The sequence below is a fragment of the Passer domesticus genome, chromosome 29, assembly GCF_036417665.1.
Source record: "Passer domesticus isolate bPasDom1 chromosome 29, bPasDom1.hap1, whole genome shotgun sequence".
Lineage (NCBI taxonomy): Eukaryota > Metazoa > Chordata > Aves > Passeriformes > Passeridae > Passer > Passer domesticus.
This window is the reverse complement of record NC_087502.1, coordinates 3,983,181-3,995,044: the sequence shown is the minus strand read 5'-3', so window position 1 is coordinate 3,995,044 and position 11,864 is coordinate 3,983,181. Positions and strand designations below refer to the sequence as shown.

Below are 11,864 nucleotides of genomic sequence, written 5' to 3'. Positions count from 1 at the left end.
AGGTGCAGGGGTGGAGGAGATCTGGGATGTTTGGGCAGCCCCCCCTCTGGGAGAGAGTGATAGAGACTGGGCTGGCTTGAAATTTGATATCTTGTGCTGGCACCATGGCCAGGAGAAGAAGGGGGGGCAAGGTGCCCCCAGCAGACCGTGGCTGAGGTTTTAACCCCTTTGATGCTGTGACAATGGAAGCTGTAAAAAACATTGATCCTCCCCAGCTGAGAATTGAGCGGGCATGGAGGATGGGCAAGTGAAAAGAAGGTTTGAGTGAGTGAAGAAATGCCAGCAGATGAGAAGTGCCCTAGATGGAGGAGATGATTGCAGTGGCCTTTTGGCTGGACTTCCCTCTTACATGGCCACGGGACAGAACCAATTTCTTCCTGTAATGTAGACACTGCACCTTGGGGGAGGTGGTTGGCCAGAAGCCAGAAGTGACAAAGCTGTTATAAGAAGTAGAGGGAACAGAGACTGATGGGGAGGGTGTGCTGGAGCCCTCTGCCTTCAGCGGAGAAGGATCTCTGTTCATGAGACCCCCAGGCCCCAGGGGAGTGAATATGGGGGGGACAGGTGTCCCAAATGGTGAGAGGCGGCCACTTCTTGGAACTGGGCAAGGCATTCTTAAAAGGACCTAAGAAGCAGTTTGGATCCATGGCCAGTGGTGAGAGCACTGGACATGGAAGGAAGATGGTCACCATGGCAGATTCTCTTCGGGCAGCTGCCACGTGTGACATGGAAGCACAGGAGGTTCCAACTGTGTTTCCTGGGGAGGCCCATGGTGCAAGAGGGAGACTCCTCTCTCCTGATGAACTGGGGGGAGGTTGTTTGAAGGACGGTATTGGACTGAGAATTGAGTGTTAGAGGGGATTGAGTGTTAGAGGGGTGGGGGGAGGAGGTGGTTTTGGAGGGGTTCCATTGTGGATTGTGTGTGTTTTGGTTTTTTTTTCCCTTTTGTTTCTATGTTATAGATTAATAAAGTGGTTTTTGTCCCCTCCATTTCTGTTTCCTGGTCACATCTCACAGTAACCATTTTGGAAATATACCTTTCATGGGGGCACTGGCATTGTGCCAAGGTCAAACCATGACACCGTACATCCTGGATTGCCCCATCCCAGGGGCAGAATCCATCCCCTGTGTTTGTTGGTCTCCACATGGTTGGTGGTTGTCCCTTTGTCCCCTGTGTCCAGGTCTCTCCAAGGGCCTTCAGGCCTTCCAAGGAGCCAATAGCTCTTCCCATTTTGTACTGGCTGTGCACTGCTCAGGATCCCTGCCAGTCCTGTGTCCAAGCCATTTATGGAGATGTTGGGGAGCACAGGGCCGAGGATGGAGCCCTGCAGAACCCCACTAGTGACTGGTGCCAGCCTGATGCCACCCCAGTCACTGTCACCTTTTGTGCCCAAGCCTTGTGCCCATTGTCACCCAGCACATGGCATGTTTATCCAGCTGGGGCTAGACAGTTTGTCCTGAAGGATCCTGCCAGAGACAGGCTGCAAATCTTTGCTGGAATCCCAGTCTTTTGGGATTTTTTACTGGCTTTCCTTGATGAACCAGATGGGTCACCTTGTCTTAGAAAGAAATTGACAAGCTATTATTTAAACACAAAACTAACTTTATTTACAAATAAACTATGTACAGATATAGTTGGTTTGCCAACCATAATCCTTAGAACAAAGTGATGTCCAGGTTCAATGATGTATGACGAAGTGCTGTGACCAAGCCTGGATCCAACCACACGCAGAGCCTTCTCTGAGAAGAACCTCAGGAAGTCAGGAGTCCTTTCTGCACCTTGTGAATCAGTGGGAGGGTGTTCCTGATCAGTCTGGCCTGAATGTGCCACTCTGGACACAAGAGGCCCCCAGCTCAGCGGTGCCAGCACCACAGAGAGCATCGGGACCCTGCTGGTGATTGCTGCTCCCTCAGCCTGCTCAGGATCAAGCTGGTCTGAGCTGCCAGGCAACAGATGAATTCACAGCCACCTTTCTCCAAGGCCTGAAGTTCTGTGACCAAAACAGAGCCGAGGTGAGTTCCTGTGTTTGCAGAGCCCCCCCAGTCTCCCAGCCCTCGCTCCCCACTCACCTCTGACAATCAGAGCAGGCACCTCCGTGCTTTGGTCCTTGACATGCCGCATGATGGTCCCTGGGCACAGAGCTCTGTCAGCCCCTGCTGTTCCCCAGCATGCTCCCAGCAGCCAGGGCCCACCAGTAGCCTGGATGTGGCACTGGGCAAGGGCTGGGGCAGACAGGAGCTGCCCAAAGTGGGAGCCTGGGCTGGGGCTTACCAATGAACCTGATAGTCGAGTCTCGCACGCATTCCTGAGGGTCCTTCAGGTACTTCAGGCTCTGAAGAAGGTACTGCTCAGCCCTGCTGCTGTCTTTTTTCATCTGGAGAGACCATAGAGGTGTGAGCATTGGCACATACCCTCCAGGTGGCTGGAGCAGCCCCTCCTGCCAGCACCTCCATCACCAAGAGCCCTGTTCCCTCCCACTGGGTGCAGGAAGGGGAGATGGGCCTGGAGATGAGCCTGGAGAAGAGCCCTGTTCTTGAGCCAGGAACAAGGATGCAGCTCCAGGCTGTGGGGTCTCTTGCCTAGGCCCAGCTGCAGAGCCCATGGCCTGGCACAGTCCCTGGGGTGCATCCTCACCAAGCACTCAGCCATCTTCCAGGTCTGCTGTGTCTTCACCACATGCTTCATCTCCTTCCACTTGAGGAGCTCTGCGATGGCAAGGAGGGCATTCCTGGAGGCCTGTGGAACAGCAGAAGCTGGGACATGACTCCAGGGCCTGGGAAAGGTGCCTCTGCCTTTAGGGAGCTGGGACACGCCCCTGCCAAAGCATCTGGGAATGGCCTTTAGGTGCAGGGATAGAGGCTCAAATCCCTGCTCTCCAACACCTTTGGGGACCACACAGCACACATCCCACACCTTGGTGGTGCTGGGCTGGGGCTGAGCCCTGCTGCAGTAGGCAGGGCAGGGGTTGGGAATGGCCGTGCCAGCTTGTCCAGCCCTGCTGCACTGATTCTGCAGGGACCCTTCCCAGGGTCTGTGCTGGGGGTGCTGCCCAGTGCCCCGGAGCCCCAGGGAATGTCAGCCACCCCTCTCTGTGTCACTGCTCAGCCTTGACATCAGTACCTGGCCCACTTTGGGGGCCTCGTCGTTCATGCGAAGGATGAGCGGGGCCAGGACAGTGTGCACGAAGTTCTTCATCCACTTCTTCTCCTTCCCCACCACTGTCCTCACCAGGTCTCTGAAGGAGCTGATGCAGCTCTCCCGCACCCAGCTTTCCTCCTGGAAGGAACAAGGAGAGGTGAGCTTGGGAAACAGCAGCTGCCACCCATAATGAGGGGTGTAGCAAGAGCCTGAAGGAGAGATGTGGGACTTCAGGAGGCTCTTCAAAATGCAGTTTATTGTACCCAAGATGTTACAGCCGTGCAGGGTCATGGGTGACAGAGCCTGTGCCTACAGCTGTCTGCTCCAGCAGTAGGCAAGCCTGAAGACCCTTTAATTTTGGTTACATTGCATTATATACTTTTCTTTGCTTAATAGCATCTTAATACAGAAGAACCAATCTATAGCTTAACTTTTACCTATAGCCCATCATAACTACTATAATTACCATATTCGTGTTACTATTCTCCAATCACTAGAAGTTAGTATGTTACAGTTTAAGTTAGAAGTTGTTTTCCAGTTTTCTTGCAGTGGAAAATTTTGAGACCTTTTTTCTGCTTGCGATGTTGGCAGTCTTGTTTGCCTGTGCTATCTTTCTGCTTGGTAAAAACATCTTCTTGTTTGAGGTGGGTTTATCCTTTGCTCTAAGTGATAAAAATCCCCTTCTAACTAACATACCCTTTGCCTTCTTAGTTATCCAGTAAGAGTGGCTGGGCAATTCTTTTCTTCTGTATCAAAACTTGCTTCCATCCCTATTTCATTCTCAAGTTCTACATTCAGAAATCTTTCTGCCAAGCATCCATATCTGTGAGACTTTCTTGTCAAACTTTCATCCTTCCCAGCAGGGTGTGACAGCAGCTGAGGTGAGGGGCGATGCTCGGGGGCCAGATTGCAGAGTGGGGAGAAGCAGAATCCATGCCGGGAGAGCCCAGGGGAGCGGAGCCTGCCCCGAGTGCTGCTGTCACAGCCCAGTGCCCCTCTCAGGGCTCGGGCTCACATTGGCCTCACCTCATCAAAGTGGTACCAGAGTATCCTCGCCACATCTGCAGCAATGGAACTGGCTTCGGTCCTCTTCAAGCACTTCATCATGTTCTGGAGGACCATCAGGGCCATCATCACCAGAGACGTGCAGTTCTGCCGCAACAGGTTCATCAGGTCTGGCAGCAGCACCTTCATTTTTCTCGCCTGCAGGAAAGACAGTTTCCATTTGGTGAGCCCTGCCAGTCAGGGAGGCTGTTTGGAGCCGTGAGCCCTTGTCCTGACTCCCAGGCCAGGGTTGAAAGGCTGGCTTCCCCGTGTGTGCCCCGGACAGCACCCTGCTCACCCTGTCCTCTCTGTTGGACAGTGTGATGAGGGCCCTGAGCAGCAGGGAGGTTATCTCTCTGTCTGTGCTGTTGGCTGAATACAGCAGAAACCTGCAGGTTTTGTACAATGGAGCGAATTCCTCCTCTTGCACATCTTCGGAGGCCAGCAGCTGAAAGAAACCCTGCAGTGAGCAACTTTGCCCCTGGCAAAGCCAGCAGGGCTCCTGTGGCACAGCTTCTGCTTCCCCCCACAGCTGAGGACAAGGGCACCAGAGCTTTTGCTGCTCACTCACAGCCAAGTAAGAGAGGCGGTCGTTTTCAGGAAAGGTGCGGAAAATGCCATTCTTCAGGTCCTGGAGTTGGACACGAAGCTCCTTCAAGACCTTCTCTACCGTCTGGGGCACCGAGAACATCACCTCCCACAAACTGAGGGCATTCCTGCAAGGCAGAGCACTGTCAGCAGGGCCTGGGCCAGCGCTGCAGGATGTGGGCTGCCTGGGGATCCTGCCCAGGCAGGCAGGAGATGCCTGAGGAGCAGCGTGCTGGCTCTGGGCTAGCTCTGGCAGGCCCAGCCAGCTTTGGCTGTTGCAGGCCTGAATGACCCCCATCAGGGCTGGAAAGCATGGTGGGATGGGGGGCCTGGCTCCTTGGTGGGGTCCTGCAGTGTTCTTGGGTTTGCCAGCCAGAGGGTCTCAGGGTCCCTCTCCCCACAGGGGCTTTTGGCACCAGTACCTATCTCCTCGTGGGGCGATCTGCAGCAGTGTTGTGACCACCTGCCCAGGACTCCTGTCAGCCACCAAGAGAAGCAGGCAGTGGAGGGTGTGCTGGACTTGGATGTCCGTGACCAACCCAGTGTGGTAGATGTGGCTCACGATTTTTGGCACCTGGAGGGACACAGGTGAGGATGGTGCTGCCACTGGAGCCGAGCTGCCCTTCCCATCCCTCTCTGCTGCCTCAGGGCAGCTCCAGGTGCCCAAAACATCTGGATTTGGGAGGGATGGAGGGAGGCAGGAAGCCAATATGGCAGGGCAATCCAGACACAGGCCACTTACATCCATCAGCCACCAGTCAGGGTCTCTCCCAATCACCTCCAGCATGCTGAGAGCCACCTGATGATTGCAGGGAGATGAGTAGCGGAACATCGTAATGGTTGAGAGGATGATGTGTGTCCTCTCAGAAGGTCCCAGGTATTTTCCAACAGCCTGTGGCAGGAGGGAAAGGAACCCTGCTGATTCTGGGCCCCATTGCTTACACAAATGCTGTGGACAAGAATCCCAGCAAGGGGAGCTCTCGGTACCTCGATGAAGTCCTTGGCATTAGGAGAATGAAGTGAGGAGCTGATCCCATCTTCCCAGTGGGCTTGGAGCTGTGCATTGTCCTCTGGCAGTGTCACACCTGAGGAGTGGGGAAACTTGGACACATCAGTGAGACACAGCTGCTGTGCCAGCAAGCCAACCACATCCTTGCTGGACTTCTGGATGCTAAGAATTTTAGACTTTCTGTGCTAACAGTCTTACACCCAGGAGAGCACTACATCTAACCTGAGGCCGTGAAAAAGACTTCCAAAATTAATTGATAGCACTGGGATTACAGGTGTATAGTTAATTAGAAATGTGTAATATCACAGGCTAGAAAACATAAGAGTTGAAGGTTTTAGAATACAGAAATATATATAGGGCAAGATAGAAGTTTTAGGGCAGAGACAGGTTGTTCTTCTTGACCTTCTTCCTTCTCCTTCATAAGTTTGAGTAGTATTTTGTAAGTGGACAGAAAAGTTCGCATTGCGGACTTCAAGTGATTAGTTATTAGCTTAAAAGAGAAAATCATTTAGGTGTCATTTCTTAATTAGATATTTTAGCCTTAAGAGACCTTGTGATGAGAGATAACCATTTTTTGCCTTGTTAATGAAAGACTACAGAAGTCACTGCCTGTGAGACTGGAAAATTGATAAATTAAACACAAGTCTTAAATGAGTCTAAACATGAACTATCATCTCAAGTACCTTCAGTCTTGATCTCAACAGAAGAAAAAAAAAGCTGAAAACCAGCACATCCTGACAGAGTTTGGGAACTGGGAATTGCTGGGGAGGAGTTGGTTGCAGCAGGAGGTGGTGCACAGGTGTAAAGGGCAGCCTTCCTCCAGTGTCTCCAGCCAGTGCTGCTGGCCCAGGAGGCTGCGAGCCCCTGGAGCTCTGCATGCAGCCCCCAGCTGCACTGTGGCTGCAGTACTGGTCAGGGGGAAGGGCCCGTGGGGCTGGCGTGTGGCAGGGAAGGACACAAGCTCTCCAGGGCACCTGGGGAATGGGCGGAATGGGGCTGAGTCCTGTGTGGACGAGCAGCTCAGCTGCACAGGACCATCAAGAACTTGGGACAGAGAATGTGGGGAAGGAATAGAGATGATAGCCGTGATAGCCGTGCTGGGGACATGGTAGCACCAGCACCAGGCACAAGGGTCCATCAAAATGCCAGGGAAGACCAGCAGATAGATCAGGGGGTGTCACTGTGCAGGGGGATGCAGCCCAGCACAGCTTCTCTTACGTTGCTGCTGACAGATGAAATTGAGGAGGGCGTAGAGAGCATCCAGAGCCACATGGTTGGTCTTTTCTTCCTCAAATGCCATGAGGATGAGACGTCCAAACAACTTCCCAAGGACTGGGATCTGGATCTTTCCACAGGCATCATCTCTATCCTCATCTTGACCAGCCTGGGGGAGGCAGGCAGAAGAGCAGAATGGCTGAAGAAGAGCAGCTGAGGCCAAAAGCCTGGCCCACACAGTGTATCCCAGGCTGGAGGTGGCTCAGAGCTTGGTAGGGTCCTGCAGGCCCCATCTCAGAGAATCACTGGACAGCAGCCCCAGCAGGGAGAGCTCCCTCCCTGCTCCTTGGGCAGTCCCATCCGACAGAGGGCTGGGGCAGAGCCGGCTCCTGGCTGGGAAGCCCAGGGAAAATGGAGGGACCAAGACCTTTCAGCTGAGAGCCTGAGCCCAGGCTGGCCTTGAAGGCACCTCGGAGCTGCAGCTCTACTGGCCATGGGGACAGGGAGATGGCTGGAGGGTGCCTGCTCCTCACCTCCAGAGTGGAACAGCTGGCCAGCCAATGGCTCAGGCTGCAAATCCTCTGCAAGGCCCTCTCCCGCACAACGGCTCTCTCAGAGCTGGTGAAGGTGAGCAGCACCTGGGCACAGAGAGGCTTAGGTGAGCCCTGGGAGCAGACACCAGCTCCTGTGGGATCAGCGTGGCTCTCTCCTCCTGGGCTGGACTCCTACCATCCTTCAAGGCTTCCTTTCACCTCGAGCTCAGCCTCAGGAGGCTCCTGTGCCTGGGACAAAGGCCCCGGGCCAGCCTTGTGGCCAGGCAGGTGCCACTCTCTGCAGCCCCTGTACTCCAGCTGAGCCCCAGGGCAGGGCAGCACCCTCCCTGCAGTGTGCTCTGCCTGCTCACAGCTGGGCTGAGGACCATCCAGCCAGGAGTGGGCAACCCCCCCAGGGTAAGGAACAGTGCCCAGACCCCCACTCTCTGCACAGGCCAGACCTCCAAGACGTCCTGCAGCACCTCGCCAGATCTGAGCACCACAGCCTTCAGCATGATGTCCATGGCATCCACGGTCTGCAGGGAAGACAGAGAGTGATGGCAGGGATTCTGCTGCCCCTCCCACCCTGGAGACTGATCAGAATTCCCAGGGCAGGATGCCCTCACTGCCTGGGAGATCCAGGGACAGGCAGTGTCCTGCATGCACTAGCCTGTGATGCTGGACATGGCCCAGCCCTGGGAAGGGGATGGAAGGATGAGGGTGGGAAAGCAAAGCAAGAGCCTGCTGTGCCTTGGATCTCTGATCATGAGGCAGCATGCGGTGGCTAAGAGCAGCCCAGAGGGCCTGGGGTTCCTGCAGCTCACCCAGCACTTACCTGAGTGTAGAGAGAAGCCTCCAGGCCCGTCATTTCCTCTTCTGGAGGAAGAAGAAGAACACTCCGAAAGCAGGAGCTGATCAGCTGTGTGTTGTCCAGCAGCTCGGGCAGCACAGAGCTGCAGAGAGAGAGGTTCCAGTTGGATACTGCTGATGGCAGCAGCATCTCAGGGCCTTGTGCAGGTGGACACAGAGCGTCCCTCAGAGGCACAAGCAGGTACCTCAGTTGGGTGATGGCCAGCATGGCAAGCAGCTGCAGCTCTGTGCGCATCTGCTTCTGGGGCTCCTCGCTCAGCAGCGCCTGTGGAGCACAGCTGGGCTGGGACCTGGCAGCTGCCAGCACCCAGTGCCACCAGCTCCTCACCCTGCACAAGCACTGCCCTCACAGGGTGCTGGGGCTCCCCAGGTGTGCCCTCACCTCGACCTTCTCTGCCAGCTCATGTCTGCGGCAGAAGCACTCCAGGCCTGCTAACGAGCCACGGTTTGTGGCGCTCCTGCACAGGCTGCGGATGCTCTCCAGGAACTGCAGCTTGTCATCCTGCATCTGGCAGCAAAGGACAGAGAGACTATGGGGTGTCTGAGAGGGGACACATGGCCAGCAGGACCAGAGCCCCGGGGGAGTACAGGGCACAGCCACCAGCCCATGGACTGCATTTACCGGGCAAGAGAGCCTGACAAAGGTCTGGATGAATGCCATGGCTTCCTGCTCCTCCTCACACACAGCTAACCCAGCGGCATCTAACAGAGAGAAGGAAGGGCTGCAGAGAATCCGGCAATGGCAGAGAGCAGGGGAAGATCTGCCCTCCACCCAGGCCTGTGCCTGTTCTGCTGGCACAGCCTTCCCAGGCGGATCCTGGCTGGAGGGTGCCCAGCAGAGGAGCTGCCATGCTGGAGCACAGCACGGAGGGGAAAGCCCCAGAGCCTTGGGCTGAGGAATGCACTGGCAGAGGGACAGCAAAGGTGCAGGGCCTCATGGCATCCCTGCCTGCTGCCGGCCCAGCCGCGGCTCACTGCCCTCACCCTAGAGCAGGAGTTGGGGCCCCTCTGCTCACTCCCTCCTTGGCAGAGATTGTGCTGGGGCTGGCAGTCAGCCCTGAGCAGCCTCAGCCTGAGGCATCACAGCCAGCCCTGGGCTGCTGTGAGCCAGGGAAACAGGCTGGGCTCCCAGCCCTGCCCAGCCCAGCAGGGCCTCTCACTCACCCGTCTGCAGGGGCTGCACCATTGTCACCTCGTAGGGCTCCACTGGGGAGCTGCTTTCCTGGGGACCCCCGTCCTCCTCCCAGGCCACCCTGGGCTGGCTCGGGGCTCTCCTCTCCATGCTTTGGTAGAAAAGAAAAGTCTGGTAGTGGAGAAAGGGGAAATAAGAATCGTTTGTGAAAATCCTCAGCACCACGGGGCTGCTGAAGAAGCAGGGAAACTCTGGAGCTTGTGTGTAGAGGCTCCTGGCCAGCTCTGTATTCCCAAACTATCCTCTTCTCTCCCTGTCCAGCTGGACACTGACCACAGGGCCAGCAGTGGGGTGTCACAAAGGGCTCCCCTGTGACACAGCACCTGCCCCCAGAAATGGATCCAGGTAACCATTGACATGGAACCTGCCCCCAGCAACGGGCAGGGACCGGGCAGGGAGGCTCTGGCTGTCCCTGGGGGCATGGGCACAGCTCAGTCCTGGGCACACAAAGTGCTCCCAATGGACTTCCAGGCACCCTTTGCCCTCCTGTCCCCTCCGCACATCCCTGGTGCCCTCCAGCATGCCCCAGAGCCCTGTGTTCAGACACCCCCACATGCCCCCAGGATGTCCTGTGTGAAAAACAAGGTTCACTCTCCTGTAAAACATTCAAAGTTTAATAAAGGACAAGAGGAGACAAAGACAAGAAAGCAAAGATTTACAGCTGGGTGCATCTTGGCACTTAGCCAAGCGCACACCTGGTGTTTTGGAAACACCCTTTAGGTACCATTTCTACTGCATCAGCCTATTCATAAACAATTATGCATAGTAAACTTTTCCCAAGCTAGCTTACATATTCCAAGAACTGTTTAGAATGGCTCCTCCTTAGGTCTGCCTTTTTAGAGCATGTGGATTCCTTGGCTGTGGTTTTAGTCCTTTTTTATCATCACCTTCAGTTCTGGGCCTTGGTGCATACTTTCTACTGATGGCAAGTGTTGATAGTTGGCATATCTGTACAGGTGTCCTCATCTTGTGTTCATTGGGTTTTATCCCATTCAAGCAGGCATTTTAACACAAGCATACTTATATCAGCTATTTCTAAGTTTCAGTAAACAACAGAAATAAAACTATATCTTTATAGTCAAGTTATTTTAACACCACACATACAGAATCCATTTTAATATTTGTGAAAAACCAATATTATAATACATATGGTCTTAGGTTGGAAATGGGTGTGTGCATTCTATTGCTATCTGTGGAGCAGTTATCTTCTGTTCATTGGGCAGTTTTCTTGATCTCTTCCACAACCAATCCTCCAGAAGATATCTTCTGTTAATGGGCCACTGAGTGTCACTAATATAATTACATCATCCCACTGGGAGATGCTCTGCCCAGAGGGAGGAGCCAAGCATTCCCACCTGGATAGCATCTGAGATTTGCAACACCACAGACAGCCTTTTCCCACTGGATTCCCAGAGGAGCAGCTCTCTTCTCCACTGGATTCCCAGAGGAAGCCCAGGCCCATCTACACTGCCACTGGACCTTCAGAGGAAAACTCCGCCCTTCTACAGGATCACTGCTCCAGCAGAATCACATCTATCACTGCAGGAGGGCTGCAGCCACCATTTAATGGGACTGCTGCCAACACCCTGACCAACGGGGTGTCAGGTCGTATTCTGACTCTGTCAGTGTTGTTTTGTATTACTGCATTGTTATGGTTTTTTAAATTTTATTTTCTTCCCTAATAAAGAACTGTTATTCCCATAACAGTATTTATTAGGGAAGAGCTCCCTATCTTTGGGAACTCCCATATCTTTATTAGGGAAGAGCTCCCATATATTTGCCTGAGAACCCCTTAATTTCAAAATTAAAACAATTTGGAGGGAGGGGGTTTACATTTTCCATTTCAGAGGAAGCTTCTGCATTCCTTAACAGACACCTGTCTTTTCAAACCAAGGCAGATTTCTATAACAAACCCCCCTCTTATTCTTTATAAATTATTTGGCTTGAGTAATATTTCTTGTCTACTTGTATGTTTTGGACTATGCTGGTAATTAGCCAAATAAAATGGGATTAAACAAGGAAGAAATATCAAACCATCTGTAGCACATAAAAGGAAGAAGCCTAATTTCTTCCACCATTCTATCCCCAATGCATTGCCCCACTAGCTAGATTTTCACATTGGTTCCCAATTTTGGACCAGTACCTGGGTTATTTTTTCTGATATCTTTTGCTATTTCCAGGATGACATCTCTGTTCTCATCTATATTCAACAATCTGATATATTATAAACTTTCCACAAGCACCCACTTCTTTAGCCAATAACCTAAAGCCAAT

The 11,864-nt window shown here is 53.5% G+C and overlaps 1 protein-coding gene across 1 annotated transcript; it reads right to left on the bottom strand.

Moving 5' to 3' along the window:
• Positions 1 to 1,641: 1,641 nt before the first annotated feature.
• LOC135287305 (uncharacterized) lies at positions 1,642 to 9,878 on the bottom strand. The gene is made up of 19 exons (XM_064400653.1): positions 9,563 to 9,878; positions 9,021 to 9,100; positions 8,781 to 8,906; positions 8,584 to 8,663; positions 8,364 to 8,481; positions 7,990 to 8,064; positions 7,529 to 7,633; positions 6,999 to 7,164; positions 5,759 to 5,856; positions 5,514 to 5,663; positions 5,194 to 5,345; positions 4,755 to 4,899; positions 4,482 to 4,631; positions 4,166 to 4,342; positions 3,122 to 3,277; positions 2,636 to 2,737; positions 2,273 to 2,375; positions 2,071 to 2,130; positions 1,642 to 1,991 (listed from the first exon to the last, which is right to left on the bottom strand). The coding sequence occupies exons 1-19, from the start codon at positions 9,678 to 9,680 to the stop codon at positions 1,855 to 1,857; spliced, it is 2,298 nt and encodes a 765-aa protein (XP_064256723.1). The 5' UTR covers positions 9,681 to 9,878; the 3' UTR covers positions 1,642 to 1,854.
• Positions 9,879 to 11,864: the final 1,986 nt, after the last annotated feature.